This window comes from Micromesistius poutassou (assembly GCF_964030765.1).
Source record: "Micromesistius poutassou genome assembly, chromosome: 7".
NCBI classification, from domain to species: Eukaryota; Metazoa; Chordata; class Actinopteri; order Gadiformes; family Gadidae; genus Micromesistius; species Micromesistius poutassou.
In genome coordinates this window covers 1,868,321-1,892,867 of record NC_140277.1, presented here as the reverse complement: position 1 = coordinate 1,892,867, position 24,547 = coordinate 1,868,321, and the positions used below count along the sequence as shown (strand labels likewise).

The 24,547-nt window shown below is 49.6% G+C and overlaps 3 protein-coding genes across 3 annotated transcripts in view; 1 reads left to right on the top strand and 2 right to left on the bottom strand.

Annotated features, from left to right (window-relative positions):
* The first annotated feature begins 1 nt into the window (after position 1).
* Positions 2-8,953, top strand: zc3h6 (zinc finger CCCH-type containing 6). Its single transcript, XM_084470367.1, has 12 exons — positions 2-432; positions 1,819-2,056; positions 2,246-2,368; positions 3,064-3,325; positions 3,711-3,853; positions 4,076-4,207; positions 4,505-4,619; positions 4,762-4,871; positions 5,002-5,237; positions 5,373-5,815; positions 5,924-6,139; positions 6,732-8,953. Exons 1-12 carry the CDS (start codon positions 347-349, stop codon positions 8,441-8,443), a joined length of 3,816 nt encoding a protein of 1,271 aa, XP_084326493.1. The 5' UTR covers positions 2-346; the 3' UTR covers positions 8,444-8,953.
* An 874-nt stretch (positions 8,954-9,827) lies between these two features.
* On the bottom strand, positions 9,828-15,849 carry LOC311350118 (uncharacterized protein; the record flags this gene model as incomplete). Its single annotated transcript, XM_084470144.1, has 7 exons — positions 9,828-10,019; positions 10,489-10,606; positions 10,703-10,875; positions 11,197-11,376; positions 11,625-14,795; positions 15,283-15,466; positions 15,656-15,849. 7 exons carry the CDS (start codon positions 15,847-15,849, stop codon positions 9,828-9,830), a joined length of 4,212 nt encoding a protein of 1,403 aa, XP_084326270.1.
* Positions 15,850-18,492: 2,643 nt separating this feature from the next.
* The window catches only part of itga9 (integrin, alpha 9), a 51,150-nt gene continuing 45,095 nt past the window's right edge, over positions 18,493-24,547 (bottom strand). Inside the window, exons 21-25 of the mRNA XM_084470143.1 lie at positions 24,182-24,307; positions 23,476-23,595; positions 23,249-23,344; positions 20,124-20,243; positions 18,493-18,893 (exon numbers count right to left, since the gene is read on the bottom strand). Coding sequence (XP_084326269.1) covers positions 18,795-18,893; positions 20,124-20,243; positions 23,249-23,344; positions 23,476-23,595; positions 24,182-24,307 — 561 coding nt within the window. The 3' untranslated portion in view covers positions 18,493-18,794. The remainder of the gene's footprint in view (positions 18,894-20,123; positions 20,244-23,248; positions 23,345-23,475; positions 23,596-24,181; positions 24,308-24,547) is intronic.

The following is a 24,547-nucleotide window of genomic DNA, read 5'->3' as shown; positions in this document are numbered from 1 at the left end:
GAGATGATGCCCCTGTTGAAAATGCCAAGGAAGATGCTGATATCCACGAAAAGGGTTACAACTCTGTGCATTTCTCCCTCGGTCTCCTCTGTTTCACCATGGCAGCTGTCAACCGACGGGACAATAGCAAGGCGGGGTATCAAGCTGTGCTTGCTGAGTTAAAACGTCATTGACATGAAAGAGGACAATGTCTGTTTATTGTCTCTGTTGTCGAGACGTGTAACACCGTGAGTTTTTTCTCCAGTCTGCAAATCTTCCAGCATCTCTCACCACCACCACCCACCGTCTCTCCCTGAGTGACTGTCATTCACTCTGGTACCGGAGAAGGGAGGCAGATCCGTTTCCAATGGCTTCAGTGAGCCTTGTTTCCAGTCCCCAAACCCCCGTTCTTGACAAAAACATGACTGACTCTGAGCTTGCAGGGGACGAAAGGTCGAGTAAACAATCTTATGCAATTCTTAATGCGCTCATCTGTGCGTCTCAGTGCCGTGGGTCTGTCTACATGCTTGTGTTATTGTTTATTTCATCATTATATTTTACCTTTTATTTTTGTAAGGAAAACATTTTTTCAGGGTCCCCCCCCCTCTCCTCTCCTCCTCCAACCCACAATTATTTGCATGCCTTTGAGTGCAATGGAAAATGCTATCTACATTTCCTACATTCCCATCACATTGTTAGTACGCCATCCACGACCATTTTCATGGAACATGCGTCATCAGTTTATTATTGTCAACTGAAAATTGTTGCCCCATTGTTGCCATTTGGAGGCTATGCAAATATAAATATCTCCAGTGTGCCACGCCCATTCTCTCACTATTTCCCCCTACCGAGCAACGTGCGGTACTGCAGGAGCGTGGTTATATGCTTGTGTTTTGGCTCAGCTTCAAAAAACACCTGCGTCCTTGTTATTCGTTGCCTATAACCGGTTCATAGTCATACTGTGGTCTGAGTCTAGATATATGCAGCATTATATATTTTTTACTTTTTTTTAAATACATGATATAACATTTCTGAATACAAATAACTGAAACAGTGCAGAGAAAACGTTTTGCAGAAATGGGCATCAGCCTCTTCATACATATTAAGCTGAAGAAATATAATTTATAGTTTTTAGACAAAGATAATTCCTTCAAATCACATGCCACCCTTATCATTGTATCCCATTGTCCAGAAAACTTAGACATCTAGTAACATGACTAATCAGCAAAGATTCATTTATGTTGTTGTTTTGTGAAATGGCATGACTATATATTGTGCTGTGAAAAATAATTACAATACTTTCCTGTGCCTGCCCTGGGTTTTCTCCTCAACCTCTATATCATATCAACAGCTATGCTGGACAATTGACACATGTCATCCACAAGGAGGGCAGTGATGGCTTGTGTGTGTGTATGTGTGTGCATCGCAACATGATCAATGTGAAATATGTTAATATCCATGAAACTGGCTGGCACTTGGAAAACACATAATCACAATATTACTATTACTGATGGATTATTTGATAGGACAGATCCAGTGCACATAGACTGAGAACAGCTGTTTGATGCAAGTATCATAGTGTTTAAAGCACATGCCAATTTGCCACACACGTCCTGTATTCACAATTAAATACCAGGGCTTGGGAAATAACCACTCAAGCATTTAATACTATCTGATGAAAGTTGAAGAGCAAGCACTTTTTGTTTAGTACCATATAAACTGGGTCCCCAGTTTATACGGTACTCGACTGGTACCCAGTTTATTTGGATTCAACTTAAGCCAAGGAAACGTACAACAGTAGATTAAAGTTAGATTAACACTCTTTATTTCTCTTTAAAGAGAGGACGGTGAACTTGAGGACGGGGAAATAGACGATGAAGGCATTGGAATCGAAGAGGAGAAGGACACCAAGGAGGCCCACGAGGAGAAGGAGAAGGACGTGAAGGAGAAGGACCTGAAGGAGAAGGACCTGAAGGAGAAGGAGCGCGACGACAAGGCTCACAGGCACTCCAGGAAACGGTACAAGAAGACCAGGGAGAAGCACAAGTCCAAGAGGAGACGCCGCGACCGGCAGAAAGTAAATAAACACGTTTGTTCTTTCAGCTTTCGTTACAACGGACATCACTGGTATTACAACTAGGCATGCAAAACCATATTTACACAACAAGTCATAATGCTCTTGTGGCCCCAAAGTAGGTTCTCCTCACTGAATTCAAGTTCTCCTCTCACTTTCTCTCTCGCTCTCTCTCTCTCTCCCTCGCTCTAGCATCACTCTCCCTCCAGTGGGTCCAGCTCCGACAGCTACGACTCTGACTACGACCGGCCAGAGAAGCCCAAGACCCGAAAGGGCCAAGGGTCCAACCAGGAGTCTAATGGCCAGTCCTCCCAGGTGAGGCCAGCAGGCACACTGTTAACTGTTAAACTCAGGTCATTAAGGAGCAGATAGGATGGAGGCTTTCTGCTCAAGCAGGCCTACAGGTCAGGTTGATGACCTTGCCCGTGAAATCAAGTACCCTGTGGTTGTGAGTCAAGCCCCCCTAATCATCACGCTGTTCTGCTCCTCTGAACTGAATAAAGACATATATTAGATATATATTAGAATAAAGATACATATATTAGAAATAAATCAGTGTACTTGCTCTTCCAAAAAAAACACTTTTTTTCTCTGTTCATTTATTATTAGTGTATTCATAACGTGTTCATTTATGATTAACTTACGGTTTTAATGAGCCTATTAAAGGTCCCATGACATGCCACCAGGTGTGGTGTGATTAGCCGTTACAACTGCTCCTTATGACATCACAGATGGGCGTGTCCACCTAGATGTGTGACGGATAGATCAGCAACGTTTGCTACAGTCCACCGGGTAGGCTGGTGGACTGATCTATCCTGCACACATCGAGGTGGACACGCCCACTTGTGATGTCATAAGGGGCAGATTTCCAAAACGGCTTGTAATGGCTAATCACACCTGGTGGCACGTCATGGGACCTTTTAAAAGAAAACTCTGCTCTATATTGTATCCATTGCTGCGTATTTATGAGCCTTTATTTTGGTGTATTTATTTAATTGTGTTTATCACAGCGCGGTCGGGAGTCCAGGGGCGGCCTCCACGGAGCCTCCCAGAGGAAGTCCCCGCTGGCCAAGGGCGGAGACCTGGACAAGTACAGCGACTTCGGCAACGAGAAGTACGACTACGAAGGGGAGGAGGACGACTACGAGGAGGACAGCTCCGAGTTCGGCCCGTCCAAGGAGTCCGGGGGCTTCGGCGGCGGGAAGGGACGGCACGGCAAGGACCAGATGAAGAGGTCCAACCAGAGGGGCCTGCAGAAGCAGCAGCAACAGTGTATGAGAGACGTGCACGTGTACAACACACACACATACTACGCACGCACACACACACGCACGTACGCACGCACACTGACAGACAGTGTTTTGGTTGAATATTTAGCAACTTATTTGTTAGGATGTTTAAGATGTTTGCTGCTGTTTTGATCATAAAAAGTTCCCCTTCTTGGTTTCTGAAGGCATGTTTTGTGTGTGTTGGCCCTACCAGCTAGTGGTTATTAAGCCAATGTGAACCTCTTCTTAAGAGCCAAACAATAACATTATTAGAGCAACATAATCAGTGGGTTATGAACTGGTGAGAGTGTGGATGTCAGTGTGTGAGCCAGCCAAGAGTTGAACATCAGGGCCCCCGCTGACTTCTGGACCGTGTCCCCTGGTTTCAGTCGGAGGGCCGAGGGGCCGAGGCAGGGGCAGCGCGCCAGGCAGAGGACGGGGGATGCTGAAGAACAAGAAGCTCAAGGGCAAGGGCTGGGGAGGAAGAGGGCGGGGCCAAGGAGGAGACCAGGGATTGGAGGGCGGGCCACAGGTAAGACACGCCTCCAATGGCTGAAAGACCACTGTGAATGTCTTGGTAGTAAATGACCCAACAGTGCTATTTTTCCTATAACCATCCGCAAAAAGGGGCAGAAAACGTTTTGTTTTTTGTTAAAAAACCAAAAGCAAATCACTAGTCTTAGTTCCTCACAATGCGTGAGATATTGGTGCCATCTTCACATTATACGCGTTAAGTAATTATCTTCTCCCTCAGCATCCACAGGACGGAAAGAACTCGTTTCAGAAGAAACGGCCGATCATGAGCAAGGAGTTCATCAACCAACACACAGTGGAACACAACGGCAGATACATCTGCAAATACTTCCTGGAGGGTCGATGCATCAAGGTCCGTGATGATAATGTACAGTTAATATAGTGTTGGCTGGACGACACAGCTTTAAACAACTGTTTTTAATGCAATGCTGCCCTTGGGCACCACTTATTGTTTGCCAATATTGCTTTTTAATAACACCTTAAGAGACCTAAAATGGATGTCTCCTATAGTGTCTTGTTCCATGCTTTGCTATAGGCTTTCTGACTAGTGTGTCCAACCAGAATGGGTTTACTTCATGCTAAAAGTATTGTTTTTTTTTAACATGAAAATATTAATACTAATATACTTTTGCAATGTGTCCTTTCACAGGGGGAACAGTGCAAGTTCGAACACGAACTTGTTGTGCCGGATAAGAAAAAGGAACTCTGCAAATTCTACCTCCAGGGTTACTGCAGCAAAGGAGATAACTGTATTTACATGCACAATATCCTTTCATACTCGCTGGATTGATACGTTGTGACTGTCTAACTCTTTTTGTTCGATCACTGTTGTATGGAGTTGGTGTGAATGCTGATCTTATTTCATTAGGCCGTGGCTTGATACAACTCCTTAACCTGAAATTCCACGCGAATATCCTTGCAAGTTCTTCCACACGGGAGCCAAATGTTACCAAGGAGACAACTGTAAATTCTCCCACGACTCGTTGAACGACGTGACCAAAGATTTGCTTGACAAAGTGAGATCAGAAGGGCACAACCCCTTTTACCTCTAATCCCCCAATGTCTGATATTGAATCCTTGGCTTGACGTGGTGAAAGCAGATCAGCGTGTGAGAACTAACGTTCTGCTGACCCCGCGACCTTCTAGATAATCAGCACGGAAGAGGAGAACGCTCACGAGGACGAGATCGAGCTGGAGAACCTGAGGAAGCAGGGCATCGCCCCGCTGCCCAAACCCCCTCCCGGGGTGGGTCTGCTGCCCACGCCGGGCCAAGGCAGCCCCCAGGAGGCCGGGGCCTCGGGCCAGGCTGGAAAGAAGATCCCTTCCCTGTTTGAGATCAAAGTTCAGCCCACTGTGGAAATGGCGCAGAAGATCGGCCTGAGGTGACCGCTGAATGATTTATGATCAAACCTGTGTAACATTAAGCATGCTTTAACTGGAAAGCATGCGCTCAGAATATTATGTAAACTCAAAATTGTATTCATAGTGAAACATTATCCTTTATGTTTTTCTTCTAGCGGATCCAAATTCGACGAGTTTGACGAGGAGGGCTCGGACCAGTTCGGCGGGGAATCCGAGGAGATGGAGCAGGGCGGGGCCGCCGTCCCACCGGGCGCCGGCGCTCCGCCCGGGCCGCCGCCCGAATCCCCGGGGCCCCCCATGGCCCATCCCAACGTGGGCCCCCCGCCCGGACCTCTGAGCCCGCCGGGGCAACAGCCTCCGCCGCTGCACGGCTACTCCATGCCGCCGCCGCCGTTCCCTCCCGGGGGGCCGCCGCCCTTCATGGGGAGCCGACCCCCCATGAGCGCCCCGCCCCCCATGAGCATGGGGCCGCGGCCCCCCTTCCCTCCCATGCCGGACCTGCAGATGCTCCAGAGCCTGTTCCCCTTCCCCCCGCTGGGCCAGAACCCCGTGGAGCTTTTCAGCAATTTCCTCAGAAGCCAGACCATGTCCCAAGGAGGTACGTGGCGACAATGGCAACAGTGTCGTTTTTCCAGTTAACGCATGAGTCCCTCTCTCTCTCTCCCGTATTAACTTCCTGCACGTCTACTACTCTCCCTCGTCGTAGTGGACCCCAGCGTGAGCTTCCTACAGAACCTCCAGCAGCAGATGGGGGCTGAGTCCCAGATGCAGTCCTTGCCGCCCGCGGTGCAGAAAGCCCTCTTCCTGCACATAACACAGCAGCAGCAGCAGCAGCAGCAGCAGCATCCACCAAAGCCTCCCCACCAGCAGGGGATGGAGCCCCAGAGGGGAGAGGCCCCGGAGGACAAAAGCTCCATCAGAGGTGGGTGTCCACGGATGTTTGACTTTTATTCCTCATAGTCTCATCTGTGTCAGCTTGAATCTCAGTCTAACCACACTCCTAATGAATGTGAGGGGACCCAAAAAGTTTTTGCTCCATACTATTTCCCATGATTCATAGTGGCCCACCGGTTTTCCATTTCCAGTCGAGTGCTGTTTCCATAGCGACTGGCACATTTGCACCGCCAGTGCATGTCTTGAAGGCTACGGCAATAGTTTTAAAAGTTCTATATTACATTAGGTCAAAATGGCAAGTCGACAGTGGCTACACACGGAACTCATCCTCTCACTAAAGTACTACCAGCTACGTATTCTCGCTTCTAACTGGGAAATGGGAAACCGGACTGGTCGTCATGGCGGCGCGCATTGTTTAGCCTGGAATAAGGTGGATAGTCTCATCTCAGTCGGCTTGAATCAGTCGAACCACACTCCAGATGTATGTGATGGAACCCCAAAAAGGTTTTTGCTCCATACTGTTTCCTCCATACACATGAACACAGAGTATCTTCTCAGTAGCTGATGTGATCCGTGGTGTCAGTAGATGTGGTGTGTTGATTCGCCGCTTGGCCCCACAGATGAAACCACCAACTGGTACTCGAGCGACGAGGAGGACGGCGGCTGCGTGTCGTCCATCCTCAAGTCGCTGAAGAAGCAGAACGAGATGCACCAGAGGCAGCAGAACCAGCTCGGACCCCCGCAGCCGCCCCCGCCCACGGGGGACCCCCGGCTGCTGAAGGAGAGGGCCCCGCCCAGCGACCCCCGGGTCAAGTCGGACCCCCGGCAGCGGCACCCGGACCCCAAGAAGGACTCCGACGGCGGCGGCGGCGGCGGCGCCTCGGACCCCCGGCTCGCCAGGGACCCCAGGAAGGTGAGGCCGGCCGAGCCGCCGGGCGCGTACCGGCAGCAGAAGCACCCGCCGTCCTCCCACAAGCCCCCGCCCGCCGGCGAGGACGACGAGGAGGGCGAGCGGGAGCTGCGGGACCGGGCCACGCTCATCCCCCTGGACCCGGGGCCCGGCGTGCTGCTCCGGGACCCCCGCAGCCAGCTGCAGGCGTTCAGCCACATCCGCGTGGACATCCTGCTGCAGAGGCCCGCCTTCGCCGACGCGGTGGTGTGGGGCCCCGAGGACCTGCTGCCCTCCCTGGTGCCCAAGCAGGAGCACTCCATCAACCTGCCCCTGCCGCCGCTCATCGCCGAGGCCCAGAAGGACCGCGCCAACCGGCCGGAGCCCCCGCCCAGCCACGCGCCGGCCGCCATCGACCCGCGGGCGGTGGCGGCCCGCCTCAAGGAGGGCGTGGTCCGGATGCCGCCCGCCAGGAACTTGGAGAGCCGCTCGTCCATGGAGAGGCCCCTGGACCCCCGGCAGCTGAAGGCGCTGGACCCCAGGATCAAACGCACCGGCAGCCTGGACTCCAAGCCCGGCCTGCAGAAGGAGAGCGCCGCCCCCGGGGGAGGGGCCGTGGACCCCCGGCTGCAGAGGGCCGGCGCCGGGGTGTCGCCGGGCTCCGCCCCCGCCGCCGCCGCTGCCGCTGCCGCCGCCCGGCCGAAACCCGAGGCGGAGAAGCTGCCCCCCTACGCCCCGCGCCTGGCCTCCTCCTCCAGCGGCGGGCTGGAGAGCCCCACCGCCCTGCTGGGGGGCATCAGCCTGTACGACCCCCGCCAGCACAGCAGCGAGCACGGCCCCAAGGAGCCGACGGAGGCCCCTAAAAAGACCGGGATCCTCAAACACCACCACCCCGTGAAGAAGGACCACGCGCCGACCACACCGACACCGCCCCCGCCACCGACACCGCCCCCACCACCCTCCGCCTCCTCCTCCGCCTCGCGGTCGCCCACTCAACCCCGGGCCCCAGCGGAGGAGAACAGGACCGCAGACTCGGCGTCCACCGGCTCCTCCCCGCCACCACCACCTCTCTCCCCCGGGCCCCCCGCGGCGGCCCCGGCCTCCCCGGTCAAGCCCCCCGCCGTGCACGTCCTCCCCGTCCAGACTCTGGCCGTCCTGACCCGGCCGCAGTACGCCGACCCCCGGCAGGCCAAGCCAGGGGGTCAGGGGTCAGTGGCCCCGCCACCACCACCACCACCACCACCAGGGGACACGGAGGACAGCAAGGAGGAGCCGGGGAAGAAGAAGGTGGAGGAGGGGAAGGCGGCGGCGGTGGTGGAGGGGGAGGGGGAGAAGAAGAAGGAGGGGCCCCCGGAGGAGGCGGGGGCGGAGGTGGACGAGGACCGGACACTGAAGGACGTGTTCAAGACGTTTGACCCCACGGCCTCCCCCTTCTGCCAGTAAGGACGGCAGAGACCCCAGAGAGGATTGTGCTTATGTAAATATATATATGCGTTGTATATTGTCGTTTAGACTCACCACGCGTTCTTCTAAGGAGCTTTACATAAATCTATTTATTTCTGTATATAGCTATGTGTGTCAAATGCAACTCAGTAGAATCGTTTGCCATCGGTCATGAGACACATTTGTAACACAATACAACGTGGTCCAGTGTTGTTTAACTGTTGATTTTGTTACAAGTTACTGGGCTGGTGGCTGTATATACTGAACTTTGGGTTTGTGGCTATTTCTATTGATTGAATTCAAGTGAATGGGTTTGGATAGTCAAGGGACTGAGAGATACAGCCCAGCAAGGTAGAAGGTTAAAGTCTGAATCTGTTACTGCAGTTTTTAACACTTTTGTATGACTTTTCATGTTACGGACCTTTATTGGATATTCAGTTTTGTGATATAGTGTAACAGTCCTTTTTGTAGATCATTCACAATTTTTTTACACTGTTTTCTTTGCACATATGAAGCAAGTTGTTTGTCAATGGCTGAAAGTTTTTATTGGTTTTGTGTTTTTGTGTTTAATAAACCAGCAGGTTACTTTGGTTTTGCTCGTTTTCATACTGGATTAGTGGGAAGATTAGTACTGGTTTCAATATTAAATTGTATGTCAAAGTTGGCTCTTCATAAACTCATATTGAGTTATTACATCATTGATTCATTCAGGTGGGGTTTGTTTTCTTAGTGTTTGTGTGCTGCTACCTTTAAGAGTCCCAGCTTTACTCCATGTTTGTGCGCTCCCAAATAGGTTCAGAGAATTAGTCACATTCAGTGTGATGAATTGTGGATATTATTTTTCATGCTTTAAATTCAGTATTCCCGGCTATGGTTCTCAAGAACCCTACATATTTCACTGCCTTTGTTCACTACACCATTAATGATATTAAAGACATTTAACTTGGACACTTGATGACATGAATGCATTTTCAAGGTATTTCAGATATTCTTGGTCACACGGGTGGTTTCGAAAGTCAGGATTTCTATCTGCTAAAAAACGTTTATAAGACGACGCCAACTCTTCCTCGAGTCTCGGCTGCAGTTCTTCCTTGCATCTTGCAGCTGGTCTAATGGTGTATGGATATTAAAATATACCAGCACTATGTAGCTTGTCTAAAGCAGAAAGTTCCTTGAGAATACAACGTGCCTATCCACGAGTCAATACAGGGATCCTGCTAATAGTTGTTTCTATAAATATTTTATTCGGGTACCCCACCCCCAATAGGAAAACCTCATTATAAAGCAATAATTGTAGTTACAACTACAAGCCACTAGAGGCCGCTAATGAGAAAACTTACATTGCTAGTAATTCCTCCATTGTATCGTGTATTATTCTAATTGCTTATTGCATCTTGAGTGACGAAGGGGCCAGGCTGGGGGCCAGGGGCAGCGGGGAGGTCCTCCTCAGACCCAGGTCGTCCGTCTCTGGGTTGCAGTTCTGCTGGGCCCGGTGGATCTGCAGGTTCCTCCTCCACTGGAAGCAGAGCGCCGCGGCCTCCGCTCCGTCGGAGTCGGGCTCAGGCTGCCTCAGACCCTGGCAGGAGGAGACACATGTACAGACCGGGTGCAGACCAATGAGTCAGACACGGGGCGTGAGTCACCACAGAGCTTATACAACAGGGTGTTGCGTCATGTCCCATGTCTGACTCATTTAAACTCTAAAAGAGACACCCACACGGCAAACGAGGGACCAATGCTCTTGTGACTACACCGATGGTCTCACTAAAGTACTAATGACTAGAGTCTAGTCATTAGTACTTTAGTGGCCTATGCATTTAAAATGGGAGAAGCTGAGCTGCACTTATATTTCTGTCTCTGCTAACCAATAACTTTATTGATGAGCAACAACCATGATATATAATACCCCACTAATCACCTACTATTGATATTTTCTGTGTACGTTTTGCAGGTCGAGCAAAGCAAAATCAACCACTCTCCAAGTACCCCCATGGAACCTGCTCACACCTAACCCCACATGACACCCCCCTGGTGGGGAACGGTACCTTAATGCAGGCCGTCTCCGCTGCATGCACCCCCTGCAGCACCGTCTTCAGCAGGTTCTGGGCGTTCTTCACCAGAATCTCGTCGGACGACTTGCACCCCGGCGTCACCGCCTTGACGCTGCGTACGTAGGCGTGAATAAACGAACAACGAACCTCAACACAGTCGGTCCATGAACTGGACTCTCGGGGCGGTATCGGGGCGTCGTACGCTCACCTGGAGATGATGCTGAGCTGGTTGGTGATGGTGAGGATCTGCTCGACGATCAGGGACAGCTCTGCTGTGCACTGCTTATCCAGGCAGTGGTTGGCGATGACTCGGACAAACTGCGTGACGGACTGGCAGTTTGCTATGACCTCCTTAGCCGTGCCCACGAAGGCCTCTTTGTTCTGGAGGAAAGCCAAGACAAAAGGGAGTTTATATAGGTGGGACGCACAGTGTTAATGATTGTTTATCTTGTTTTGAGTATATCTTCATAAAAATACACATGAATTTTTATAGCCCTATATAAAAATTAACCATATATATATATATATATATATATATATAAATTAAGACTATTAACAAACCTTATTTGTTATTATAGTTATTATAGAAGCTCTTCACATTAATTAGCAAGATGTGAAATTATTATTCTGTAAACATTTTGTATGATTATTGTAATAATATCACTCAGTCACGCATGACTAATGGGAAGTGGGGGTCATCACCGCTATTGGCCCCTTCCTCCTCAGGTACTGTGTCATGTAATAGATCCTGTCAGCCATCTGCCTGGTAACCTGAACTATCCTGTTGTCTTTGGGGTCCCAGCTTTCGGTCTCTTCCCTTAGAAACAGCGAGGTGTAGGCCAGGGAAGATGCTTCTCTGCACACCGAGAACCCAGACTTATCCTGAAGACGAAGACAAAGTGTCAATGTGAAGCAAAATGATTACGATTTCTTTAATTTATTAATTATAAGTATTGGTCAGAGTTATTGAAAATCTGTAATAAACAAAACAAAAGAGGAAACCTCACATGTCTATTAAGGTAGTCTTCTTTCACCGTGACAGCTTCAGACATTCCCATATTTGCTGCGTCTACATTTTCTGCATGGCTTTTAGGCCAAGTGGTGAACGTAGGGGGTTTCTCTTCCTTTACCTCACATGGTGGTGGCGCTATCCCACCGCAAGCAACCTCTGGCCCAATGCCCTGCAGAGCCATCCTGATATGATCTTTAGCCTGCTGCTGAATCCCGTCCGTCTTGAAGATCTCCTCCGTGACGTAGCGGGCCTTGGCAGACCAGCCCTGTATTTGAACCTCGAGGCTGAGGCTGTCGGAGACAAAGCGTGTCTCCACGATCAGCCGGGCCCTGCTCACTATGTCGGAGATCTGGAACGACAGGTGGTCGTTGATGGACCGGAGGTTGCTGCGTGCACGCGGGTCACGCACATAGTTCAGGCAGTCTTCCACCTTTCTGGTGGCAGACTTGATGTTTTCAACAATTTCCTGTGATGCTGCTTCAAATTGCTGCTCTGCTTCTTCTGCTGTCTTCTCATCCGTTATGTGTTTGGCGGCCGTTTCAGCAACGTTGACGATATTTTGAATGGTGTTAACATAGTCCTTATTTGTTTTACCCAGCTGGCTGCACAAAACTCTAAGTTTAATCAGAAGACCTCTTTGGAAGAACTCAGACTTGGTGAGTTGTACAACGCTTTGCACAAGGCTGAAATCCTCAGCCACCTGTAGGTAGTTCTCTGTGAGTGTTTTGAGTTCCTCCTTAATCTCACTGAATTCTTTAGCCTTGTGGGCACTTTTACAAACTTGACTGGTTAGCCTTGCAGCCTCCTGGATCCGTAGTGAGTTTTCCGCCAATGTTGACAGCTTCTTCTGAACGGTCAGTTGGCTCACCGCACTTGACGGGCCCAATATCTTATCCAGAGACTTCAACAGAATCTGCATCGACAGAGCCCACAGTATGCACGGCCCCTCCAGTTGATCTACTGGGCCTTTCAGTGCACTGGAGAGTTCTGACAAGAGCCTGGTGTTGTTCTGGGCCTTGTTCAACTTGCTGTGTAACACAGTAAAACTCTCTGAGCCCTGCGGGGTCACGTCGGACCGCGTGAGGAGTTGGACGACATCAGCGGATAAACTGATCACCTCAGAGAATTGCTCGGTGGCCCTAGCGGCCATGTTGTGTGTGGTGTCACGAACCAGGGCCTGAATGGCGTGGTACCAGGAACCGGCCGCCGGCAGTAGCAGTTTGCGCATGTTGTTGATCAGGTCCGAAAACTGTGCGCTGTGCTTGTAAACGGCCTCTGTGCTCATCGCCGAGCTCATCGCGGTCTCCTGCGCAGTCTGGACGAGCAGTGGTGTGAGGGATACGAGATCTGCCCTGAAGCCATCTAATGACTGGGAGTCGATTGCATCCACAATACAGGAGGCGTCCTTTGCAGCTTGAACGTAACAGTTTGACAGCTCCAGGACAGCAGTGCATACCAGGTTGAGGCCAGTCACATCTTTCCCTTTAGTCACAGTCACCACTTCATACAGGAGAGGCAGTAGATCAAAATCCCCGAGCCTGTGGATTAGGTTTGGCTTCTCAGAGACAGCTGGCACCATTAAATCCACCCTGTCATATTTACGATACGCTACAGTTTCTACAGTTTCCCCTGTCGGCTCTCTTACAGCTTCCGTTTCAGACTGTCTATACAGAGCAGAGGAGAGGAATCCAATGTTGAAGGGATCGTCATTGCCATGAACTTTACCATCCAGATGTTCTTCTTCAGGCTCAGGGGAAGGAGGAGGCGAGACTACCTGCTCCATGCGGACATCCTCTCGGAGTGGGCTGAGGAGATGTGGATGCTGCTGGCCATCCAGTCCCTCTCTGAGCACTTTGACCTGCTGAAGTGCTGTGGTAACATGGTCGGAAAAGTACGGATACACCTCAGAGTTTAGGCCAGGTCCGGCCAACATTTCTCTGACGGATTCCTCCACTTTGGCCTGGGCCATTCGTACCTGCTTCAGCAGAACCAGAAGTCCGTTCCTGTAGATGGGGTTGCCACTCCTGTCCAAGTACCGCTTCACAGAGTCCACCACCTGTCTCAGGTGACAGTTGAAGTGACTCGCATTTTCCGCGAACATCTGATAGTGCTGCTCTTTGTACCCCTCGTCACATCCACGGCGGTCGGTCACCATCTCATCGATTGCGACGCTGGTGAACTCCCGTACATCCAGCACATCACTGAGAGCCTCTAGCAGCTGACCACTCTCCTCCTCCCATCTTTCGCAGAGCTCCCGCAGTCTGTGGACCGCTTGCTGTGGATCATCTCCCAGCTCCAGGGAAAAGGTGGCGATCCAAGCGCGGAGTCTGGTGAGAGAGAGACAGGAGCTTTCCACATTCTCCACACTCTTTGCATCAAACGCCATTGCCGATACGAAATGAGACACTTGTATAAGTCTGTCCGTATATGCTACAAAATCCTCAAGGAGTGGCTGGAGCAAGTCCAGGTTAATCTCGGTAGGGGAGTCCACATCCAGGATTTGCCTCACGTTCCCAAGTTCTTCAAGTAAGTCTGATACTGAAAGAAATGCATCCAACACCTGATAAAGGACAGTGGCCATCAAGTCTTCGTCAAGCATTTCTAATTGCTCTTTCAATAAAGCAGACACATTCTCGATATGGTGCCAAGGGCTGTCCGGATCCACTGACAGTTTGGATATGGCTATTATCTCCGACCAGAACTGTAGAATGTGTTGACAGTGACTGACTACTCTCCGCTGTAAGTTGCTGCGGGACGGGTTTGCCACGAGCATACAGTGGAACACAATATCACGCACCATGCTGTCCAATCCATGGCTTCTGAACAAGTGGATGGAGAAGGTGTCGAGCAACTTCATCAGACTGTTGCGCCTCCCGGTGTAAAACCCACAAGGGCCGTGGAATCCCGGGTCGCACCTGCTGTGGAGGGTATCTACGATGTCCTTTACAGAGCTCTCCACCTTGTCGAGGATGTATGCTTTGGCTGCCTGTGCCTGCTCGTTGCTGGGGTGTTTGATGGTTGCGAGCATAGCGGTGTGCAGCATGGAGATGCACTTGCTCAAGGTCCCCAATGAGTCCAGCAGACTCTGGGCCTGTCTGGGATCCTGTAACGACTTTGCCCTCTCGACCGTGAGGCCCTTCAGGAGGACTAGAGCGTCGGAAAACTCCTGGAACGATTTGAGCAGGGTCATGGTATCCAGGGAGCATCCCAGCTGGGAGAGACACTCCAACACCTGGGCTGCAGCGACCACTATCGTCCTCACGGTGGCGTCATCGCTCACTAAGAGGACCTGCATGAGAGAAGTTGAACCACAGTTGCCGCTTTGTAACTCTTTCAATATATTTTTTTGTTTGCACAAAACAAATACATTTTCCAAAGATTTAAAGAGAGAGACATACACACACTTATATAAATATTTATCTCTGGGAAAACTTTTAAAGCTTAGAATAATAAATAAAGTTCAGAATAAACTTTAAGGAGCAATGGAAAAGCCAGACTACTATCATGTTATAGTCATTGACAGAGCTCCGATGATGGCTTGACAAAAACAGAGCGACGGTGATTTACAGCTTTTATTGCACGAAAGCTTCAGACGTTACACATGTTCTATGTAGACGGCCAACCCATATTTAATGCTGCCAAAAACAGCAACAATAAACTGCAGCTATAGCTATAGGGTTAGGGTTAGGGTATTCCACCTGTAGATGTTTATCTTTCAAATGTACATATCAAACATATTTATTATTACATTTGGGTATAAGTCAATCCTACTGTACTTTGACCACTCCCAGCATGACGTTCTGCGTGGCTGTGATCAGTTCTTCCCTGTGCTCGGGCAAACTGGGCTGGATACTGAGCTTCTGGGAAACCAGCAACACATGCTGTCCAGACACAGTCACTGGCTCCAGCAGCGCAGACAACTCCATCCTTGTGACTTCGTCCTCGGTCTCATTCATCAGCCTAAGAATAACCCAAACCAGGTGTACAGCTGATCATGCCGACCCTACCGGACATGTGTCATCTATCAAACGCGAACATTGAAGCCCTGCTATTAAAAACTGCTAACACGTGTTATTGGCATCGTAGGCGTGCGTGAGTGCGTAATCCGTAATGCTTCTACCCTGTTCCCTTGAACCCTCCCACACATACCTGGAGGCTACCGAGGCCATGTCCTCGGTGGCCTTGGCCACGGCCCGGGCAGCCCCCTCCAGGTGGAGGAACTGCTCGGGATCCTTGGCATTCTCGCATAAAAGCACCAGCAGACACAGGTGACCGGCGATGGGCGCCACCACCTGCTCCACCGCCGCGGTCTTGATCAGGCCGTGGTCCAGTACGGACGCCATGGGAAGCCGCCGCAAGTCAATTCCACGCGGTTAGACAAAGTCCCGTTGTTATTTGTGCCTATTGAAGTCGGCTTGTTTGTGTGTAGGCCCGCTCACATGAATGAATAATGCATTTGCCTGCAATGGAAATTGACCTCAGGGTTTCATAGCAACCGGATGACCAACATGCATAGCCTACAGCATATCATATGACCATGTGGTATATAACTTGTGGCATAGCCTAACTTTACTTATATTTATAACACATGCAAACTGAAGCTGTCGACTAGATATAGGAAGCATTTGAAGAATGGGCCCGTTTCTAATCCACGCAACACAACAATGATAAACAGTGTGGGCTGGTGCACATGTTCTTCCAAGTACACTGTATTTGTGGAATCTGAGAATGGAATTGTTTGCATTGTTTTTCTTTCAGCTTTTGATCCTATAGGATTAGGCCCACAGTCCGCTGTCTGGAAAATAGGGGTTTCCAGCAGAGGGCACTATACACCACAATAAGAGCAGAGGAAGCCAGAAAAGACAACTCCCCCAATAACTTCACAAGGACGCCACTCCATTACATTGTAACATTTATCACGAGATAAATATACATCTTTAAAAGTTTAAACATCAAAATATAAAGCACACTCTTAATGCAAATGATCTTCAGTGACAGTAGTATAATCAAAACTCCAAAAAACATTACATATGTGATGATGGTGACAACATACATACACACACAAAATAACCGCTCCATCACAGTTAAAAAAAACAAAACAAAAAATAAAATTAAAGTCAAGTGTATTTTCTGCCAACACGTACAGAGATGACAACAACAGGGTGCAGAGGGGAGACATGAATGTGCACAGTATACGCCATGCCAGTGGAATATAGTGAAGGGTTGAAATGAAAGTAGGCCTATTTGTTCCCAGTCAATAACATAATCCTTGCAGCGTAATAGGGTTCCAAGCCATCAAAAAAAAGGTGGAGTATAAAGTGTCTTCTTTTAGCACTAAAGTTTGTTGAGTGCTACATCATTCTGTCACTCCAAGAGAAACACATTAAAATATACTTAATCTTGTTCTTTGGCATTGCACATTCAAAATATGGCTCCGGGGCATCTCGAAAGAAATAAACTAAACCCCTTGTTCGATTAAAGGGTTTGATGTAATCCTGCAATATCCCCGGAACAAACGTAACAAAAAAAAAAAAGATTATATATTTGGAAATGTTACAGTTGAACAAAACGCCATTGGCCGCGGATTCTCTTTTAGACAAATGGACACACACCGTCATTTTTTTTTTTGTCTCTAACTGAACATGACTATGACTCCATTCACTACACACTCATAAACACTGGATGTCACCCCAACATTTGAAAGGGCACTTCAGAACATGCAGTGTTCAAACCATGTTCTTGGGCGGCCTGGTGCCTTGCTCGATTTTAACGGTGGCATAATTTCAGGGCGCTAACATTCCGAGGTGTTGACTTAAAAATGAGCATTTCCCATGAGGCGGAGAGCGCTAGTTTGTGTGAAGTGATGGAGTGGAGCACATTCCCACCTATTTTTAGGGGATTACTCATGCCAGGGGGGGCCTCTATAAATGTAGGTAGACTTCCCTCCCAGACTTTCATCATGCCACGGGGACTTGGAAGTATCTCACATTTCTCCCCGTAAGCCTTAAGATTCTTCTAACACTAAACAGTATTATGTCGCCGAAGGTTTGAACTGCTCGAGTACAGACATGTGTACACCACAAAAACACAATCAAGCAGATTCTTCTGACTACACCAACATCATCAAACGTTTGACGCAAACTCCAAAGACCAACGAATCATGTGTTGTTTAGTCTGCAAAGGGTTCAGAGTTTGTTTACCAGCGACAGGTTTGTTGTTGGATTCAAGTACCAGTGCTGCAACAGTTCCTTGCCAGAGCCGCATTTGATATTGTCCTTTTTTCCTTTGTCCATCGTACTCTGAAAGTTATTTTGTTGCGGTATACAAAAACTGCCGGCAACCATGGCTTTTATTGTGTACTCTTTAGGCCTCTTCACCAAATGGTAATTCCTTCAAATATCACTAACACAAACCCAAGTCAAGAGCCCAACTCCAATGGAAAGGAATGCTTGTATTGGGAGGTCACAAACCATTCAGAGATATTGCCTTTTTTTTTTTTGGTTTTGCGTAGGGGAAAGGGAGATCAATAGATAAGCGTTAATGTGGAACCAGGAATAGTACAGAGAAAGATACAATCTTTGGCTTGCAGCCAGCGCTGAATATACAAACTGACCAATCATACATCATTCACAGTCCATCTTTGGCTCGCAAAAGATAAACTATGGATCCAACAACACATCTAACCCCTATCATACATCAGTGCTTTTAAACATATGCTAGATTCAGATTCAGTATGGTCATCATTGGCAGAAACAACCCCCTCCTCCCTTCCTCCATCGCTCTCGAAGGCCAAATTTGGTATCTTATATGTATAAAAATAAATGTGCTATTGAACACTGCCCTGAGGGTTCTGTTGTCCAATAGTACGCATCTCGTTCCAACAACCCCAGAAGGATGTTGCCCTCCGTCGTCAGCTCCACGCGGCAGGGCTGGGTGTTACCTTCCACAGGGGGGGGGGGGGGGGGGGGGGGGGGGGGGGAGTCCTCTGTCCCTGGTGACAACACACGCCTCACCAATGTCTGTTTCCTGGACCCCCGGACCCCCCGGCAGAAAAATAGCAGGTCTCCAGAAAATATGGAGAATATTTGAGTTCTCTCTTCCACATATGGAAGACTGAAAGGGGGGTGTGATCCTCCCTGGATTGTCTGGGCTGAGGGGGGGGGGGGGGGGGGTGAGGGGGGTGTGGGGTGCCGTGGTGCCACATAGGGTCAGTTCGGTGACGCCACTACCCCACCCGCACTCACGTTGTCTCCCCCGCCGACTCCCACCCACCCCCAAGTTCGCAGTCTCAGTGGTCCTTGTCCATCCAGTCCCAGCTCTCGTCGCTGTCCTTCCGGTTCTTCTCCGCCTCGATGATCTCCCGGTAGCGCCTGCGGAAGAAGCCCATCTGTGGAGACGGAGACACAGAGAGAGGGAGAGTGTTGGTGCTCAGGGGGTCAATGGCGGTCCAGTCCGCTGTTCCCCACCTGCTGGGTGGGGAACGTCAGCAGACTTCACTGGTTGTCTGTTGTTGCTTTTTGAAACAACGTGTTCTTGGAAAACGGTCGAACATTAATGGAAGACCAATAACCGATTGTTTTTCCGATGGATTTCCGACTTACCGTCAGAAAAACAAACACTTTGACACTAAAACACTGTGACACAAAAATTCCACCACAGGGTGAGCGGTGGTGGAGGTGGAAAGAGAGCAAACGCGCATTAGAGGCTGAAGATGAAGCAACAGTGAGGACACAAATGTCAGTCAGACAGCCGTTCCCCCCCCACAACTCTTCAACTCATTCATTTATCAGCAGCCCCAGTAACACCAGTTTCTTGATAACAAAGAGAATCCCACCCATGGCTCTCCTCAGGCATTTCCTGAAAATAGCAATACAGGACATGTGCTTTGCTTGTAAGGCGGGTTTATTTTGGCAAGGCCCAGGGAGAAGGGGGATGAAGGGGGTGTACGGGGGGACGTAGCCCAGGACCAACATTCCAAGGTTTAGCTCTGGTATTCCCAGTGGAAAATAAAGGGAGTAAAAAAAAAGCAGGGAAAAAAAGAGTTCGGTGCTAACGGCCTCAGGACATTAATGTAATTGCAATTCTCCTCACACATTGTGCTTTCATGTGAGTGGTGTGGGGTACATGACGGCTGGTGCTTTGTTCTCTGCACGGTTTGTTAAGGAGGGACCGACCCCACATCATACTGTTTTGACCCCGGCGGTACAAAGGGGCGAGGTCAGCTCGTGGGACCCGGGTGATTCTTTTCCAGCGACACACGTGAGAATCACCCCCAGACCGAAGACAATTCTTTGTGAAATGAACTAAACGAATCAAGTGTAGTGCGACGCTCCCAGGTCAAAGGTTCCGGGTACGGTCCCCGATGTCCTCAGCACACCTTCAGGCGTCCTTGAGCAGTCGGCTGCTGCCCTGATAGCAACGTCTACTTGAAGTCACACTGAGGCGCTGTCTATTAAAGCATCGCCTAAACGACGACATAAACAGTAAATATGGTAAAATCGCCATTCATGTGGCGCCACCATATAATGTAGAGTACTGTACCACAGCGGAGCAGGAGGAACCGTGAGCCTGTGTCACTGAGTATGGATGAGACGCTGGTGCCTCGGGGCGTCCTTACCTTCCAGAGCAGCACCGCTAACAGCAGGAAGATGAGGATCCCCACCAGTAGGCTGATGGCGATGATCCAGCCCACGACATAGCCTCGCGGCTCCTGGCTGTGGAGGGCCTCGAACAGCAGCTGGAAGGGCGTCACCGCGTAGGAACACACACACACACACACACACACACACACACACAGGCGCAGACACACACACACACACACACACACACACAGGTAAGCAAGAGCACACACAAATACCTCGATAGCACAACCACATGGGCACACGTACATGTACACCAAAGGAATACCATCGGCTCTTTTGCTGGATGGAAGTCGAGGCAACGGGTCGTTGCACATCACGGGTTAACAACGTGAAACTACTCACTTACTAACTTACTGTTATTGCTACGGTTGCATTACATCTCTATTCACGATGGATATGTTTTCTCACATCACAGTGGCGCACAAAAGATGTCTGTCTGCTGTCTTTCTGCTATTCTTGGACTTATCTTCATGGGAAATCTATTGAGCAATACAGTTTGAATTGTTTCTTCAAACGTTTAACATCTGCGATCACACTGTACTGCGCTGGTGGGGCTGATATACATATCACTCCCTCTGTATGAGTACCGAGATGTATATTTTCTGTACTTCACTCCCTTCATATCAGCGAGGAGATGTATCTTCTATGTATTCTACCCCCTCTGTATTGTGATGGACGTCTGTGAATTTAGCTTCTCTTGCATCAAGAGGCTGAGGGTAGTTTTGGGCGTTCCATCTCATTAGGGAGGACTGGAAACTCTGAACGAACGGACAAGTTCCTCAATAAATTAAAAGGCTATCTTGCAAGTTTCCCATGACACTGGTCAACAGTCACCAACTCTCAACGACCAGTCCATCATCCAGTGGAAACTTACAAGACTGGTTTATATTTAGCCTGGTAATTCCAATATTGTGTGAAATGGTAAAACAGAAATGCAGTACAGTACAATGGTGAATGCATTGTGCCTGTTTCTGTTGACATGCTTTGTTATGTTATTCGATTTGTTTGACTGTTTTTCCATTGAACTACAATGATTTATTTGAGAAACTGCTGGTGATGCATTAAATCCATTCCTTTTAAGATGTGGCTGATGGCAATCTCAACTTGTTAAAGTTCCTCAGGAAAAAAGTTTCTTGGGAAAACAACAGTATCCTCAAGGGGAAAAACTTTAACGTCTTGACAAAAAACATGCTTAAATCAATCCACAATGTTTTCTCCTGACTTTTTACCCCATGGAGTAGGTCATTCCGACCTCAAATGGAATACAAAATAAAAATGAGTGCCGTAAAATATCTGCAAATGTATTTCAGTCTATTTTCCATAATAAACAATCTACATTTGGCAGCTTAACTCCTGTCCTGTTGACTTAGCTTCTTCAGCTAATTGGGAGGATGGCTTTATAACTGTGTTGCAACATGATCCGTCAGTCCAGCCACTTCCAACTGACCACCCGTGAATACAGATGCAATAAACGCCGAGCAGAGATGCCTGTGTCCGAAATGAAAGCACATTAAAATCACAATGGGGTATGTGTTTCACTGCGTGTATTCAACCCTTGGACCGCTATGAACGAAAATCACGCAGAAACACGAGGCGTCTTTAAACGTATTACGACGGCGATGTGAACGTACAGTACTGTAACGTGGTACATTTCAGGTCAGAAATAAGGGCTACAAAACCAACATAGCAGCATCCATCCCACTAAACTAATCACTTAATACATTGACCATGTCTTCATTGTACGTCTCACGTGCCAGGAGAGTACAGCACAGATGGCCCCTGCACACATTGCACAAACACAGACGCCAACTGCAAAGCAAAACAAAGAGCAAATGGACAGGCGGGGGGGCCACATATCTCCTTTGAATACTTTCACACATTGACACCCCCCACCCCCCCTCCCCCTCTCCCCAGCGGACCACCCCCCCCCCCCTCGCCCCCCCCGCCCCTAACCGAGGAATCCCACTGATGTTCTGGATGCCTGGCTGACTTGCGTCTACATTTAAGATGAGAGCAATGCTAATCCGTTCTTGACGACCGACCCGCCGAGCCATTCAAATCAATTCAATTTTCCGGGGCGTGACCGTTAAAAAAAAGAAGAAGAAAAAGAACGACAACACAAAAAATAATCGGTTGAGAGCGACGACGGGGGGGGGGGGGGGGGAGGTGGGATTACGTGGTCGCTAGTGACTCACTCAGTCCCATCGTTTTAAAGAGCACCGCGGGCCCTGTTTGCTCCGACACGGGCGATGTGCTCTGCTCAGCGAGTCGGCCCCTCACTGGGCAGTGGGGGGGGGGGCATAAATAATATATAACAAACCCCCCCCCCCCTCTCATCACTGCTGCTATTTGAGGGGCTTTGCTTGTTGAAATCAGGGCAGAGAGAGAGAGAGAGAGAGAGAGAGAGAGAGAGAGAGAGAGAGGGAGCATCACTGAGGCTAAATTGTTTTGGAGCTCTGGGCTAGGAGGGGTCAGGGGGGCTGTCCAGACCAGCACTCTCATCAGGTCTGATATTCCCGGGCGATGACTGCAAGGTGCTCAGACTAATTGACCCCCCCCCCCCGTCTACACATCCATTCAATCAGTTAGCACTCAGTGTGTGTCGGGGGGGGGGGGGGGCGCCGCCTGTACTTGAGCACAGCTGAGGTCCCCCTAAAAGCAGGTCAGTAGAGGTGCCACTATACACACACACACACACATACCCGCAAACACATCCCACGCACACACACACACACACAGCTGTCCTGTGAGCTTATATCTCTCTCTCTCTCTAAGTGGAGCACATCAACAGGAACACACTGAAGAATGTCGCACCAGTCTGTACCGACATCTCCTGACGTCTCTTTCAGTCTCGCTTTAGGTATTTGCACCGGCAAGCACAGTTCCTCACTCTCCCTTTACCCCTCTCTTTCTACCCATCCCTCCGAATCTAGGAGTGACTGTCTATCATATTGTTTTACATCACATCATCCTGGTGCATGTTTGTGTGTGTGTATGCGTATGTGTTTGTGTGTGCATGCGTGCGTGCGTGTGTGTATGCGTGTGTGCGTGTGTGTGTGCGTGCGTGCATGTGTGTGTGTCTCTCTGGATGAACGCTTACAGAGATCTCATCCGACAGGCCGTTTGGCACCTCCATGGCCCTGTTGTCCACCTGGACGTGTCCTCTGGTCACAAACTGGATCACAGACGAGCTGTCCTGCTGGCACACACACACACAAAGGCATGGGCGGTTGAGGAGGGCGGACAATCATTTCAATGCGTTGGCGTCATTGACGCGACCCGTTTGTCAACCCAGAGCCCCAGAGTGCGAGGGTTGCGGGCGCTCACCCTCTTCAGGATCTCCGTGTTGAGCAGGAGTTTGATCTCTATACTCAGAGCCTCGTCCTTCAACTGGGGGCCCAGGCTGCAGGAGACGGTCATACACGCTCTGCCCGGCCGGTTACAGTCCTGGTGGGGGAGAGCAGGAAGGAGGGAGAGAGAGAAGGGGCGAGGGGAGACAGAGAGAGAGACAGAGAGAGAGAGGAGAGAGAGGGAGAGAGAGACAGAGAGAGAGAGAGAGAGAGAGAGAGAGAGAGAGAGAGGAGAATGAGAATGACAGGGGAGAGAGGAGGGAATAGAAAGAGAGAGAGAAAGGAGACCGAGAGATAGAAAGAGAGAGAGAGAGAAAGAGAGAGAGACAGAGATGAAATACAGGGAGAGAGAGAGAGAGACGTCAGAGAGACAAAGGGAGAGAGAGGGATGTCAGTCAATAAGCAAGAACAATATATCTGCACAGCAACCTTTCCAGAGCTTTCCAGAGTCACAAAGTGCTCAGCAAACGTTCCAAACAGTGAGAAGCTACCCATTTCCACAACACATGTCACTGCACCAGATAGAGAGAGAGAGAGAGAGAGAGAGAGAGAGAGAGAGAGAGAGAGTAACGTGCGATGAACAGATGGTAAAGTGACCGGTTAAGGATCCCCCCGGGGGCCCCGGTGACCCCTGCCGACCCGGGGAGAGTCAAAGTAAACACCAGGGGTGGGAGTATATTTACCAGGACCCGGCGTCCCGACTTGGTGAAGAAGGCAAATATGGTGTGGAAGATGCTCTCGCGGTCCTGGGGAATGGTGCAGGGCGTGGGGTTCCTGTGGGGCGTGCAGTTCCCCCTGCCATTGGCCACCTGGATGGAGCGTGAGAGCAACACATTAAACACACACACACACTTAAACGCACACACACACACACACACACACAAACACGCCCACACACTGTCTGACCGTGAACATTTAGCATGAGATCAGGACTTTTATTTTGTTAGTTCGTTTTTTTTTTTTTTTTAAGTCATTACGTCGTGCAGCAGCTCCCCAGAGGTGTGCGCTTTTATGACGCGGTGAAGGAAACTCTGATTGCCTACGGTCCC

What these genes read in the sequence shown, in the direction of transcription:
- zc3h6 (XM_084470367.1), top strand. Translation starts at nt 347, where the DNA reads ATGGCTTCAGTGAGCCTTGTTTCCAGTCCCCAAACCCCCGTTCTTGAC. An exon ending in CTAATGGCCAGTCCTCCCAG is followed by an intron (nt 2,369 to 3,063) that starts GTGAGGCCAGCA and finishes TGTTTATCACAG; the next exon opens with CGCGGTCGGGAGTCCAGGGG. An exon ending in GCGCAGAAGATCGGCCTGAG is followed by an intron (nt 5,238 to 5,372) that starts GTGACCGCTGAA and finishes TTTTTCTTCTAG; the next exon opens with CGGATCCAAATTCGACGAGT.